The sequence below is a fragment of the Plectropomus leopardus genome, chromosome 4 (genome assembly GCF_008729295.1).
Source record: "Plectropomus leopardus isolate mb chromosome 4, YSFRI_Pleo_2.0, whole genome shotgun sequence".
In the NCBI taxonomy this organism is placed as follows: domain Eukaryota; kingdom Metazoa; phylum Chordata; class Actinopteri; order Perciformes; family Serranidae; genus Plectropomus; species Plectropomus leopardus.
In genome coordinates, this window is record NC_056466.1 from 8532002 (window position 1) to 8546563 (window position 14562).

General features: G+C 36.9%; 2 protein-coding genes across 2 annotated transcripts; one reads left to right on the forward strand and one right to left on the reverse strand.

The window, feature by feature from the left end:
* Positions 1-1248: 1248 nt before the first annotated feature.
* Positions 1249-7721, reverse strand: pmm2 (phosphomannomutase 2). The gene is made up of 8 exons (XM_042484344.1): positions 7429-7721; positions 5756-5867; positions 5574-5650; positions 4737-4828; positions 4487-4586; positions 3675-3750; positions 3378-3493; positions 1249-3128 (listed from the first exon to the last, which is right to left on the reverse strand). The coding sequence occupies exons 1-8, from the start codon at positions 7501-7503 to the stop codon at positions 3024-3026; spliced, it is 753 nt and encodes a 250-aa protein (XP_042340278.1). The 5' UTR covers positions 7504-7721; the 3' UTR covers positions 1249-3023.
* A 3382-nt stretch (positions 7722-11103) lies between these two features.
* Positions 11104-14179, forward strand: hmgb2a (high mobility group box 2a). Its single transcript, XM_042484346.1, has 5 exons — positions 11104-11142; positions 11956-12118; positions 12453-12601; positions 12696-12870; positions 13479-14179. The coding sequence occupies exons 2-5, from the start codon at positions 11969-11971 to the stop codon at positions 13653-13655; spliced, it is 651 nt and encodes a 216-aa protein (XP_042340280.1). The 5' UTR covers positions 11104-11142; positions 11956-11968; the 3' UTR covers positions 13656-14179.
* Positions 14180-14562: the final 383 nt, after the last annotated feature.

Consider the following 14562-nt stretch of genomic DNA (forward strand, 5'->3'; position numbering starts at 1 on the left):
GGACTAATACTGATGAACAGAGCAGATTTTTCTACTTTAATTTTACAAATGTTTTACTTTTTCTAGAGCTTGCTCTCGAACTTAAGGTAACAAGTTTCTACACTCTAAATGTGGACTCAATTAGTGATGCTGAAATCAAGGATAGTTTTTTATTTAAAAAAAAAAGGCTTGTTTCCACATGTTAGTCAGGAAATAACTTGTGTAAGCTACCCTGTTAGTGGACTATGGTGATGCTGTTACATGCACGTTTCCTCTTGTACACCATTTTCTGACGCTCCAGTCCCAAATGTTTCTTTAAAAGCCCTGAATCTTTCAGGTTTACAATGTCTGGCTATGTGTAATACATCAGCAGATGCAATTATGGTCCGATCTGTTTTCCAGATATGTTGGTATAAATTTGTATGTCAGTAAATGCCAAAGAAATGTCTGAGGATGTATGAATCATTATGACATACTTTGTCCAGCAGAGAGCATCGCTGAGTCTATTTTTAAACTATAAAATGTCTATCCTGGTCACTATCTTTTTAACAGCTAAATTTCAGGTATCTTTTGCAAATATGTTTTCATTATGCACTTGTTAAAAAAACACCTCTGTTTCAGTATCAGGCTACAACAAAAATCCAGCATTTAACCCTTTGAAACCAGAGCATATAGACTTGCTAGCTTTTCAAAAATATGGGAATAAGGCAGTAAAAAAATGAAGAAATGACACAGAAAATAGCAAGATATTAAAAAGTACAAGAAATGAGTTTTAAAAAAAATTTAAAAAAAAGAAGAAACAAAGAAATGACCTGGGAAATATCATTTAAAAACTAACTAATAATTCTGTGACATAATTTTAAATATGTAGTTATAATTATATTTAAAAAAAAATCCCTGGCTTGTTTCGTTTTTTTCTTTTCCCCTAGCTTTTAAAAATTTATTTTCTAAATCTACTAATTTTTTTGCAATTTGTAGGACATTTTCTTACCAAGTTGCCCATTGCGCTATTACTAATGTTTTTGAAAGAAATCACACCAATCTGCTCAGGATTCAACAGTTTATATACTTGTGAAAGGCATCTGAAAAGTGTGTAAAGTGAGTGAAAAGTATCGCTCCAGGTTTTAAAGGGTTAATAACTAAAGTATATATTGAAATCTCCACTGCACATCTCAATTCTCATTATTTATACTCCTTAGCACTGATTTATAATATTTATTTCCCACATTTCACGTGTGTTACAGAAAAATAATACAAACTGATACTTCATTCAAGTTCAAGTGCCATCACGCATTTTAGAAACTGTATTTTTCAGATTAATTCTCACACATTTCTATGAGGTACCATAGGGGCCATAATAAAATATTAATACACTAATTGCTGATATCTCCATGTAAAAATGTACATTTTGCTACTGACAGCCATGACACTATATGCGCTGCTCTATAACTGGTCTGATGGCACACAGCAGGTTATCAGTACTGTGGTTCCAGTTTGTTCATATAAAATGCATCAGTGAAGTTAAACACGACTGAACAAAGAAACCTGCACAGACTTCATCAGAAAATTAAATGAGGAAGACATCATGGTCCCGGCAAAATTTGCTCTGGGAAAAGAAAAGCAGCATTCAAGTCATACGACCAGTGGAGGCTTTCCTCAAAGCCTCCACTAACCGCAGAACACTACAAAACCCCGACTGAAGACAGTCAAAGAGTCGTCTGTGTTTGAGTCCCTGAAGCAGCTCGTCAGAGGCACAGCGGGTCACATGGGAGTTGGAGTTCAGTTTAAAGCACGTTCAGAGTACAGTGGCATCGAGATGCAGTGCGTAAAATGACAAATCCAAGCTATTTTGGGCCAAAAACAAACAGATTTCTAGTTGAATTTTGTTTTCACAATCAAAAACATGATTACAGAATTACATGTGGTGGACCACCACGGAGCTGATTAACAGAGACAAATTAATTTTTGATCCTGTCCGAATTGTGCCATGAGTTACACTTATTATATGTCAATTTAAAAGATAAATTTGCAAGTCAAGAAAGTTGCCGCTTGTTGTAAAACTGTTAAAAAATAAGACTGTGAAAATACGTCATCAGAGACCCAAAAGTTGTGCATGTGATGTCGTAACTTTCTCGCTGACTGAAGCTTCACTGCCTGTGTGTTTCGTAGTGGATCTACTCGCATGAGTAGACAAGTTAACGATAAAAACAGACACACTTGTTGTCCCTGTACACGTGGACAATAGACCAGTAGCATCGCTGGTGTGGCCTGCTGCACACCCACTCTGTAAACAACATACCAGACAAACAAAAAAAAACACGTTTCATGCCACACCTGCAGCTGAGAGACTGTTGCTGAATGTGGTTGATGCTGCACAGTAATTATCATGAATTTTTTTTGCAAAGTGCAGCCGTAATTAAACTTGACAGTATAATATGAACCGTTGCACATTTTACTGTGGTTTATCGTGCAGCTGGGAAACAGACCAGGAGTTAATGGATGAATCACATCAAGAAAGATAAAGTTACATTTGGGTGTGGAACAACTTAATGCTGTTGGTGACGTATATCGGGCGAGACACAAAACTAAATTTTACTTTAAAACAAGGATTAATTTAATATGCAAAAGTGTAAACAAATTATAAGTGTGATTCATGGCACAATTAAAATGAGACCAAAAATGATCGCTCATGTTACTTTTCCAAATTAAGGTCCAACGAGAGACACCGGAAGGGGGAGGGACTTCCCCTCTCTATGGTCTCTGCCATTTTTGTTGGCTCAACGTTTTCCTTTTGAGGTAATGTTGAAAATGCAAACCGGAGTCTCATTTAGAAAATTAAACAATACATTTTAAACCATTACTTTTACTCACGCAGTTCATCACATTTAAAGGCAGGACCGCTCTCATACAAACCCCCCAAAAAAACCCAGAAATCTCTCTGCTAAGTCTTCCCTCTTCTTCCTTGAATTTACCAAAGGCGCCATAATGCTGGCTCTTTCTGAATTAGATCATTTCAGTAATTAAATCCCAAGATAAGATGATGATCATGAGAAGAAAAGCTGCTGACATTGTTGCTCAGTTTCCTCTGGACAGGCGACTTCGTGGCCGATGGTCCGAGCGTCGCTGTAGATCTCGTAGTCGTTTCCTCCCTGACACAAAAACACACGATGGATGAGACTCATAGGAAAAAAACGCTGCTTCGCTTGTGCATTTTATCTGAATAGCAGACTGGATGAGCTCTGCAGAGTCTCAACGTTTGTTTGTCTGGTTTCACATGTCAGTTCTGTTCAATCAACAGAATATTAAGAATAACAGATATTAAGCCACTGAACGAATCGCGTGTCCTCTGCAGTCATTCAGTCAGCCGTGTGTGGCTCGGCTGTAGTTAGCATACTCACAGGTTTAGTCTTGTCTCCAAAGAAGTGAATGGTTGAGTATTTGTCCTCCTCAATGAACCGCAGACAGTATCTCTTGTCCCAACCGTCAGGAAACACGTCAAAGCTGATCTGCCCTCCTGCGGAGAGACAAAGAGCGGGAGGCAGGAGGAGATGAGGAGGAGAATTTACATGACAAAGAAATAGCCACAACTTTGTAGTTGTATTTGCTTGATGCTTCGTGCCCTGCAGAATTAAATATATCTGTGTACAGATCCTCTGTAAATTCAAACACTGTATAATTGTCGAGAAAGCACTCACCAATTGAAAACGATAATCCTTTTCCTTTGAACTCTTCCCTTAATACGGACACAAACTTCTCTCGGATTTTCTCTCTCTGAAAGGAGCGAAAGAAAAAATAAGTTATTTACCGTAATTCTTCTTTTTATTGTGACACTGAAAGGATTTCTGTAACGCTGATTCAATTCAAGAGAAACTTCGATTTTATTAATTTATATTTAGCTTCAATATAGTACGTAAACACAAAAAACAAACACCATCCTCTAATGCAAATACTCACTGCATGTGTTTTGAGGGTGTGTCGGCAGAGTAATAAGTATTCTGTCACAGCTTTACTCTCCTGTGAGTGACAGATTCACTCTGCAAGGAAGCCTGAAATATGAAGCCAGTGCAACTGTGCCGAAAGCTGCAGGTCAGTGATACTCAACTTACAGCCCGTGGGCTGAATTTGTCTCACGATAGGGTGCGAGGTGGTCCCCAAACCCTTTTTAACAAATTGATTCATACTGGGAATTGCTTTCTTACTTCTAGAATACATAAGGTACCAAAGTGCATAAAATAGCATCAAAAAAAAAAGAATGAACATCCGACATTCGCTCTTCTTTTTGCTCTGTTTTGGTCTCCATCGACTCCTGAGAAAAAATATAGAGCTTTTTAGCTGCTAAATGCTCTACTGTGCTCACCAGCTTGTCGCTGAATGTGTCTGCTTGCTGTTCCTGAGTGTGTAGCTAACGGTGGGTTTATGTGAGCTTTTCCACCGGAAACAGCTGCCTACCAAAGAAATGAGCGTAAATGTGTGTGTGTGTGTGTGTGTGTGTGTGTGTGCGCGCTACCTTATCGAGCTCGTAGAACTCGTTCCTCTCCTCCTGTGAACAGCTGCGTCCGATTGGGGAGACGTTCAACATGCCGTTACGGAATTCAATAAATGTCCCCCTGTAAAAAATTACATATTACAATTTACTCTGCATACACTGAACTAGATCATAACTACCTATTTTTATTATTATTATTATCATTTATTTATTTTTTACACAAAAAACAAATAAATATTGATATGTGGTCATGTCCCTGACATGTCTGTACCTCTTCTTGGGCAGTTTGATCTTGGCCATGTAGTTGAGACAGAAGTTAATGAAATCCTGGAGGAGCTCTTCTCCCATGTGGGCCTGGATGGACTGACAACAGCAAACAGACAAAGTAAACCTCCTGGAGCTGTTACACGAGGTAACGTCATCATATTCGGGTATTTTTCTTTGTTTTTGGTTCACAGAACCATGATAAGGATGGCGTAACTCTTTGAAACCTGAGAAAATTTGTTTGATTTCCTGTAATAACATGGGGAGAAGGCAATTAGCAACCTAATAAGACATGGCCAAAAAAAAAAAATTTGTTTAAAAAATTACAAGAAAACTACCAAAAAATAAGCAAAAAAAAACAAACAACAAGAAAGAAAATGACCCACAAAAAGTGCAGAAAATAAAAAAACACTATAACATTTTTAACATTTAAATTTCACCATTAAAAAAACATAGAATTATTTTCAGGTCTTTCCACCCTTTACTAATTTCTTGCAATTTGTGGGACATTTTTCTCGTTGCTCACTGCCTTTCCCGATGATTTCGAAAGAAATCAAACCAATTTGCTTAAAAGGGTTCGGCAGCGTATAAAAGGCACAAAAAAACAATGATGTCGATCCAGGTTTGAAAGAGTTAATATATCAAACACAGACTTTGACCATGCAGAAAAAAAACCAAAAGTATTCAAACACCTGGCAAAACTCCAAGCTGATATCTGCCTTTTACAAGAAACACACTTTTCAGAATCAGACCACAAAAAGTTAAAATCATCACAATTCAGACAGCACAGACTTAAAACTGTCCCATAAAAAGGTGTTCTTTGGACACATTTTGGCCGTCTTACCTGGACAGAGAGTAACTCTCCGTTCTTGTAGGCCACAAGGCCGTTCTCAGCAAACACGTAGTCCACTTTTTGGATCACTGCACACGTAAAAATACAAAAAAAAAGGGAAACTCAAACTACTTCCACACTCGACAGATATTTCTAGAACTGTTTGACGATGGAGGTACGAGTGTTTGTCTCACCGTCATCTCCCAGCTGCTCTTTGATCTTGCTGAGATCCGACCCTCCCACCACGCCGACTCGAACCCGAGTCCTCAGCTTGTCAAGGAACTCTGCCATGTGTGGAGTCACACGCTAAAAACACAGATTACATTTACAGGCATGATGGGATAAAACACAGCAATTATAGCAACATAACTTCAGTTTATCATAACAGTTTTAAGCTTTCGCATATGAAATTTAAGACCAGACCAGACTATATTTTCTTCTTTTTTTTTTTTTTACAACTTTACTGCATGTTTATCGGGCAGAATAAAACAAACACACATTTCTATTATTACAACATTTTTCATGTAAATTCTACTGAGCGAGGATCTAAAACTTGTAGTTGAGACTAAGTTAAATATCTGCATGTTTTTCTAATTGCTGGGATTAAATCAACTGTGGCGTTGTTCTGTTTATAACACTGTCTTGTTCTTTCTGGTGGTTTTCTGTTCATTCTTTATGCAGTGATTGCACATTAGTTTGCTCTTCGTGTCTGTTGCACATTACTTAACCACTCTTATGATACAACTTCCTTCTTTTTATTTCACAATTATTCTCCAAACACTGACGACAATAATCAATCACAGACCAAACTCAAAAATCACATCATGACATGAAGAAAAAACAGGCCCATATAAGATCTATATCTGGTATCATTAAATGGCACGGACCCAGCGATGGTGCTATCTGGACCCTTGACCAACTTCTGTAAAATGAATATTAGAAAATGTGATGATTTCCCCTGACCTGCCTTCATTAGTGACAGTCAGCCAGGTGACGATATTTGTTTGCCCTAAGCCTCGCAATTGTTTGTCACTGTTGTGACATTAAACCACGATTCATGGTATTAAAATACATACATAAGTAAAAGATGTGCTACTGAATGTAACAATATTTTTTAACCCCTTGGATCTTTTTCCCCCACAAAAAAACATGGCAAAAGGCAGAGAGAAACTTAAGAAGGAATTATAAAAAATAATTAGCACAAAAAACAATGTAAAAAGTACAAGTACCTGAAATTTAGAAGGAAAAACAAAAGAAAAAAAGACAAGAAAAAAAAACAAACAAACAAGGAAGTAACCTGAAAAGGGTGATTAAAAACAGTAATAAAAATTCAAATATATAATTATGGTAATTTTAAATATAATTTTCGACATTTTCCAATGCATTTTAATATATATATATTTATATATATATATATATATATATATATATATATATATATATATATATATATATATAAAAAATCTACTAATTTCATGCAATTTGTGAAACATATCCAGCCAAGTTGTTTATTGCCTTTTTCCCCCTGTGTTTTCAAAAGATAGCAAACCAATTTGCTCATGGTTAGAAAGAGGGGTGCCCTTTTCCACATGAGCGCCTGACCCCCCCAAATAAAGGTCTGTGCACGGCCCTGCCTTTGAGTGTTTACATCGCAGCTCGCAGCAGCCTGACCAAATATCAGCTCATGTTTCAGGCAGGAACCTTTTTTACAGCGCAAATTTCCACGGAAGACATTATGTCGCGGAAAAACTACAATAACAACGTGGAGCCGGATGTTGCACTGACGCAACGCAGCCTGTCAGCTGTCTGCATGAATGAATGTAAGTGTAACCATAGTTTTACACACATACACACACATGTGCACTACCTGTCTCGCGGCGGTGAGCGTGCCGTCCACATCGAAGAGGCAGATGGTGCTCGTGTCCACAGTGGCTTCACTCATGTCTGCTGCTGTCTCCCTGTCCCTCACTGTGGACACTGTCCCTCTATGTCTCCCCGGCGATCACTCTGTGTGTGTCCGCAGTCGCTCTCGCTTTGCTCCCAGTGTTTTAGTATTTCTGTCTTTGTCTCCAAAGTAAAATCTGAGACAGTCCACCTGCAGAACTGCTGAGGACAACACCAACAAAGTGAAAGACCAGCTTCTTCTTCTTTGGTGTTCAACTACGGGTCGCGTGCATGCTGCCACCTGCTGACGGGAAGGTGCAGAGTCAGAAAAGCTTTTTTTAATAAACTCTGCTCAAGCGTACAAAGCAGGTCAGATGAGGATACAGAGAATTTTGGGCACCACAAAAAGTCGTTTATTTATGAAGAAATCAGATTATCAACCTGGACGATTATTGGGGGCCGATATTTGTCATTTTGCAGATGATCTGTATCGGCGTTTTACAGAAATGATGCAGATAAAATTAATTCATTAAAAAGTGCAAAGAAAGTGTCAGCATGTGATGAATTTTAACTTTGTAAAACCTCAGGGAGCTATTTTTATTTCTTTATTTTCATTCAAATTTTCACTTGACTTCATGAAAAAAGGTTGCTGGGAACTTGAGCTGCGTCTTTAATAAAGTGTTGAATTGAATTGAAGTTCTGTATTTGACGTTGATTTGCTAAAGGCATTATGTATTTTAGCTTTTTTTTTTTTTTTTTTTTTTGCTTTTTTTGTGTTGGCAACAATGCTTTATAACAGTGTTTCCCAGCCTTTTTCCTCAATCCTTAAAACCTGAGCAAATTGGCTTGATTTCTTTCAAAAACATGGGAAGAAGGCAATAAGCACACAAAGATTATATTAGCAAGAAATTTGTAAAAATGAAAGAGAATGAAATAAAAAAGAAAGTTACCTCTAGGCTAATAAGCTAAATTATAAATATAATTAATAAAATGAATCTATTTTTCTGGAACCTAATTTTAAATACATAATTAAATTAATTATATAATTTCCCCAAATTTTGGCCTTGTTCTATTATCATTCTTCCCTCTTTTTAAAGCTAATTTTCAGATTTTTTTCTTCACTTTTTGTAATAAAAAAATGACGTCCCTGTAGGCTTCAAAGAGTTAAGTTGATCTCCTTTTTATTGTTGAGTAACTTGATTGTAACTCGGACTATGTGGTATATTTTATGGATATTTCATAATGAATAATAACAGTACAGAGCATCTGTACATATAACCCCAATAGTGAAAGCAAAAGCTGTGACAAGTTTGTATAAAATGAGTGATTTGGATGAATTTTGAGCAGACTGTTTACTGTGACTCTTATATCAGTGATGAGTTGAAAATCAGAGTGAAAGCTTGGTTAATAAAACTTGTGTCAGACTTTAAAAATAGCAATTTAATTGAGTTTTATTCACAGAAATGATGACATGCCGAGATAAAGGCCCGACGAATATATTCTTAAAAAGTTTTCTTACAGACATTTAAATCCAGAAGGCCTCACAGCCCCCCATGAAGCTTTGGCAACCACTATTGTGGGTCAGGGCCCCGGGTTGGGCCCCAGTGCTTTATAGTTATGTAGTGCTGTAGTTGGATGGTCTTCGGTTGTTGCATTGGCTCTGAGCGTTTCACTTAGTGGGGAACAGATTTGCAACAAACCATTTGCCCCGACAAAAGGAGAAACATTTTGCTGATGGTGTTTCTTTGACATGCAGATGACACCCACCCCCTGCAGGAAGATAACTTATCTACTAAATGCCTGAGTGACTGAAAGACAGTCAGGTCTGACCACCAGCTCACAACAAATGCTTATCCTAATTAACTAAATCTTTTGGGGTTTTTTTTCATTTACACTGCATGGTTAAAAAATAAAATAAAATAAAATAAAATAAAATAAAATAAAATAAAATAAAATAAAATAAAATAAAATAAAATAAAATAAAATAAAATAAAAAAAAATAAAAACAGAAATAAACAAATTCTGCAGAAAACTGAAAGTGCATGTATTCGAACCAGTGTTAGAGTATACAGTTTTATTATTTTTAATGATTTTTATTTGTCGTTTATTTTACTTGAAAGTATTATTTTAAGTGGTATTTATATTTTATCCTCAGTCTACGCGCATGCATTATATAAATGTTCCAACTGTTGTTGAACCACAACACACTATTATGTTTCAATTAGAATTAATACTCATGTTAATCATGTTTACATGTAGTATTAATATTTGCACTTCTGCAACAGCTCTGGTGGACGTTCCTGCAGTCAGCACCCTCAAAACTTGTGACATCTGTGGTGATGTGTTATGTGATGAAGGTGCACATTTCAGAGTGACCTTTTATTGTGATCATCCTTTGGCACACCTGTGTAGTACTGATGCTGTTCAATCAGCATCTTGATATGCCACACCTGTCAGGTGGATGGATTATTTTAGGGAAAGGCGACAAATTTGAAACCAAAGTTTTAAAAGAAATTCATCTATTGAATGCATTAAAAAATTAAGTCTTTGAAACCTGGACCAGCATCTGTTCTCTTGTGCTGTGTTAAGATCCTTTCACAAGATATTAAATCCTAAACCTGGATTGATTTCTTAAAAACAAAAACAAAAACAAAAAAAAAAAAAAAAAAAAAGAGAGGGAGAGAAAGGCAAGGATCTACCTGGCAAGAGATTTAGCAAAGTTCAAGAAATTAGTAAAAGAAATTACTAAAAATTACTTACCTAATTACTAATTAGTTGTTTTTTTTTTTTTTTTTTTTTTTAAAAAAGAGAGGGATTAGAAATGATCCGAATAGGAAAATGGGGAACAACGTACAGATAAGCATATATATATATATATATATATATATATATATGTGTGTGTGTGTGTGTCAAAAAATATTAAAATAAATACATATATATATATATTTTCCTATTTTCTGCACTTTATTTTTTTTTCTAATTTTGCTTATTTTCAGGTAATTTTCTTACAGTCTTATATTTTTTTTTTGTGCCATGTCTTGTTGCATTATTACCATGTTTTAAAAAGAAAACACGATGAAAAATCGGAGCAAAAACAAAATCGCTGAGTTTTAATTTAGTTCGGCATATATCTGTACATAGCAGACAAATATAAATAAACCTAGTCTCCATGTTCAGCTGTGCTGTCTTTTCTGCGTGCGTAACTTTACACTGAAAACAACAACGTGCACACATACTTTGACCAATAAAGTCGTGTGTTTTTGACTTTTGGGTCGCCTCCTTGTGTTGCAGCCTGCAGAGTGAGACGCGGTATACACGGTGCTGCAGCTGTTTGCACTGCTGTCAGTCTCGCGCAGGAAACAAACGGCTGAGCGCACATCAACAGATATTTTTGACTCGAGACAAACAAAGGGAGTTTTCGCGCCGTACGTTTAAAAGCCCAGTTCAACCAATCAGAGATCACCGAGCGCACACAAACATGATGACTCGCTCTGGCTTGGTTGAACCAATCACGGCGGCGCATAAATCTTGTTGACCTACGTTCAAAGTAAATGCTTGAATCTGACCAATCAGGTGAGGGCGGGGAGGAGTCGTGGAAGTACTCCTAGTTAAGTTAGGTCGGCCTCGAGGGCAGTGACAAAACAGTCCCGCTTTTGTCCCTTATTCAGTCGTTTACAACTTCTCTAGCTGAGATCAGGTAAGGCTCCGCTGCTTTTACGGTTTTATCCAGCTAATTTTACCATTTTCAGTCTCTGCTGTTTCTTTGGTAGTCTGGTGTTGCGTGTAAAACGAGAAAATGTCCTATTTTTGCAAATTCATCAACTAACTAAAGCCTATTAAGGAATTAAATCGTTAGCTTAGTTGATTAATAACGTTGTCTATAACGTCTCTACCGAAAACCTTTGTATTCTGTTGAATCCAAATCACAAACTGTGAATTTTGGGGCCTTTTTCGACGTTGTGACACAGCACTATAACGGTGTCGTTAGTCTATTGCTGTGTGCGCAACATGCAGTTCAAACGCCATTTGGATTGGTAGCATAGCCACCAGGACAGTTAGCCCCTACATTTAAAGTTAATTTTCACTGTTTGGTTTAAACGCACACTGTGGTCGATTATAGTATAGTTAAAGGCCAAATAGCCGCCGTGTGAAGTCACGATAAAAGCCGTTAGCTTACTTTGTTGAACAACCTTTTGGCGCAGTTAAGTTTAGGCGGGAAGAATCAAAATGGAGTCGCGTCTTTTTGTCCCAGAGAAGCAGAAATCCGATTAGAGCCTTAAAACACCCGTGGGCGTCCGCCGGCCCTGTTTGTGTCACAATATCGTTACTTTAATTACTCGCAACCACGAAACATGTTTAAATACTCGACATTCAGTAAACAAATAGTTTACGCATTTGTTTTCGTGCAGATACAAAACTTTACAAACAGCGCATGCACAGATGATTTTGCCAATAAGTGGGATCGTTGTTACTTGCGTGTCATGTTTTTTTGCCTTGTTTTTCATGTTAGATAAACCGCAGCAATGACAGGGAAGGACCCAAATAAGCCGAGAGGAAAAAGCACCTCCTATGCTTTCTTCGTCCAGACCTGCCGCGAGGAGCACAAAAAGAAACACCCAGGGACCACTGTAGGATTTGCAGAGTTTTCCAAGAAATGCTCCGAGAGATGGAAGGTGAGTTTGCATCCATTATATATATTTTTTTAAAAAGTGATAGGTTTGCCCGAAATATGCATAAACAAAAACTCATATTTGTATCAGTTTTAAGATTTTAAGACTTCAGGTATAATATTTTGAAGGTGGAAATTCTTCAGTATCGCTTCTTTGATGTCCTCATTTTACTCACCTCTTGCACAGCCTTTCTCTCTCTTTTCTTAAATAAATATATAAATAAATATTTAAAATTTAATATCCAATGAAGATTTTCTTGAAGGGTTGCAATTTAAAAAAAAAAAAAAAAAATCAGGCTTCTGAGATGTTTACTGATCTTTGTGCTGTTGTGTTATAGACCATGTCAGCCAAGGAGAAGTCAAAGTTCGAGGAGATGGCTAAGAACGACAAGATTCGGTATGACAGAGAGATGAAGACGTACATCCCTCCCAAAGGTGCTGCTAAAGGCAAGAAGAAGAAGGACCCCAACGCACCCAAAAGACCACCGTAAGTTTGAAATGAAAATTTCTTTAAAAAAACAACAAACAAAAAAAAACTAGCCGCTATCTAGAATTAATTCATCCTCTCTTTTTCCCCCCAGTTCTGCTTTCTTTGTGTTCTGCTCTGATCACCGCCCCAAAATTAAGGAGGACAATCCTGGTATCTCCATCGGTGACATTGCCAAGAAGCTGGGCGAGTTGTGGTCTACACAGTCTGCCAAAGACAAGGCTCCCTATGAAGCGAGGGCTGCCAAGCTGAAGGAAAAATACGAGAAGGTATCCACCCGTTATCCTTTTTTTTTTTTTTTTTTTTTTTTTTTTTTGCACAGTGCCACTAGAGTTTATGTTGCATGTTAAAGGATAAGTATGTTTTTTTTTTTGTTTCTTTTCTTCTTAACAGTCATTTCATAAGTATCAGCTGATACAGAGTCCCACTCTGATGTATTTTCATAAATACATCTGCACAGTGCACATTTAAAGAACATAAAAGTAATAAAAATCCAATTATATGTATATAGAGTGCATTGAGGGGGAAAAAATATTCCTGCATCCAACTGTCCCTAAATTTCTATTTTAATTTTGACAAAATCAGGCATAAAAAGAAACGCCCAACTTTTTGACCTTGTCGTCAGGGGTGAATTTCTGTCCATTTAAGAGCTCGTTCTCCCTTGTTTGCTATGTAATATATACAGACATACACGTGCGTACAGGCCTTTTATTGCTCTCGTGGTGTTTTGCTGTCGTTTCACGGAGTGGAATAATAAAACGATTAATATTAACAAATCCAATGCTTCTTTGCATTGGATTTGTTAATATTAATTTAAAGACATTCACAGAATCCGACATTCGTATCAGCAGGTTACATAAACATTTTTTTTTCTTAGGATGTTGCTGCCTACAAAGCCAAAGGCGGCTCAGGGAAGAGCGATGCCGGTAAGAAGAGTGGCCCAGGCCGGCCTGCTGCCAAGAAGGCTGCGCCAGTCGACGACGACGACGATGACGACGAGGAGGAAGATGACGACGACGATGAGGATGACGACGACGATGAGGATGATGACTGAGCGGTTAATACGTTAACGGGTGTGAATTTCGCAATGCATTGTTCAGCTAAACTTTTTTTTGTGTGGATGATTCCAACAGTATAGTCTGCTGTCCCTGTTGGTCTGCCTCTGTAGGAAACCAGACCTGTATTCCTTTTCAAATTCAGGGATTTAGTTTTTATTTTATCACTTAGTCCCCTAATTTTTTTTTTTTTTTTAAAACAATTATCTGAATTCTGGTTTGTTACATCTTAGACCTCGTTGCTACTTAACGGGCAGCTAGATATGAATTTCCTGTGAAAAATTACATGACTGAAACTCGTGTACAGGCAGTGGACAGCAGCAAATCAGTAAAGTTTTAAAAATGTATTGTTTGTGGAAGCACTGCTTATGTTTTCTGTTTAGTGGTGCTGTTTCTTCACTGTCATTTTACTACCAAGAGTTATCTGTAGTTTGATTAAAAATGTTGAAGCCATTTTTAATGTGGAACTTTGAAAACTTTCATGTAGAACAAATTTTTTTTTGTAATAAAATTTTGTATATTATGATTGTGTGGACTCATTGTTTAGTCGTCTGTAGTTGGATTTCTAAAGGGTTCATTGAAGGTGCTGAATTCATTTATCTAAAATAAGGTCATAATTGACATTAAAATGTCTTCAACAAACCTTTTATCAGTACTAAAAATAAGATGTGGGGAGCATGATTTTCTTTATATTCTGTTATAAAATTAGTAATTTGGAACATTTCCTTCCAATTTATTCTAAAATTGGTAAAATTAAAGAGTTTAGAGCGCTTTAAAGCTGCAAAACTAACCTTTGTGACATAGGAACCTTGTAAAGTGATTTTTTTTTTAAAGGAAATCACTACATCTTTTGTCCAGTGATATTTCATCACAGGTAAAGCTGCATGAGATCACAATCATGGCCAA

What these genes read in the sequence shown, in the direction of transcription:
- pmm2 (XM_042484344.1), bottom strand. Translation starts at nt 7,503, where the DNA reads ATGAGTGAAGCCACTGTGGACACGAGCACCATCTGCCTCTTCGATGTG. An exon ending in CGCTCACCGCCGCGAGACAG is followed by an intron (nt 5,868 to 7,428) that starts GTAGTGCACATG and finishes CTGTGTTTTTAG; the next exon opens with CGTGTGACTCCACACATGGC. An exon ending in AGAGCAGCTGGGAGATGACG is followed by an intron (nt 5,651 to 5,755) that starts GTGAGACAAACA and finishes TTACGTGTGCAG; the next exon opens with TGATCCAAAAAGTGGACTAC.
- hmgb2a (XM_042484346.1), top strand. Translation starts at nt 11,969, where the DNA reads ATGACAGGGAAGGACCCAAATAAGCCGAGAGGAAAAAGCACCTCCTAT. An exon ending in AATGCTCCGAGAGATGGAAG is followed by an intron (nt 12,119 to 12,452) that starts GTGAGTTTGCAT and finishes GTTGTGTTATAG; the next exon opens with ACCATGTCAGCCAAGGAGAA. An exon ending in TGAAGGAAAAATACGAGAAG is followed by an intron (nt 12,871 to 13,478) that starts GTATCCACCCGT and finishes TTTTTTTCTTAG; the next exon opens with GATGTTGCTGCCTACAAAGC.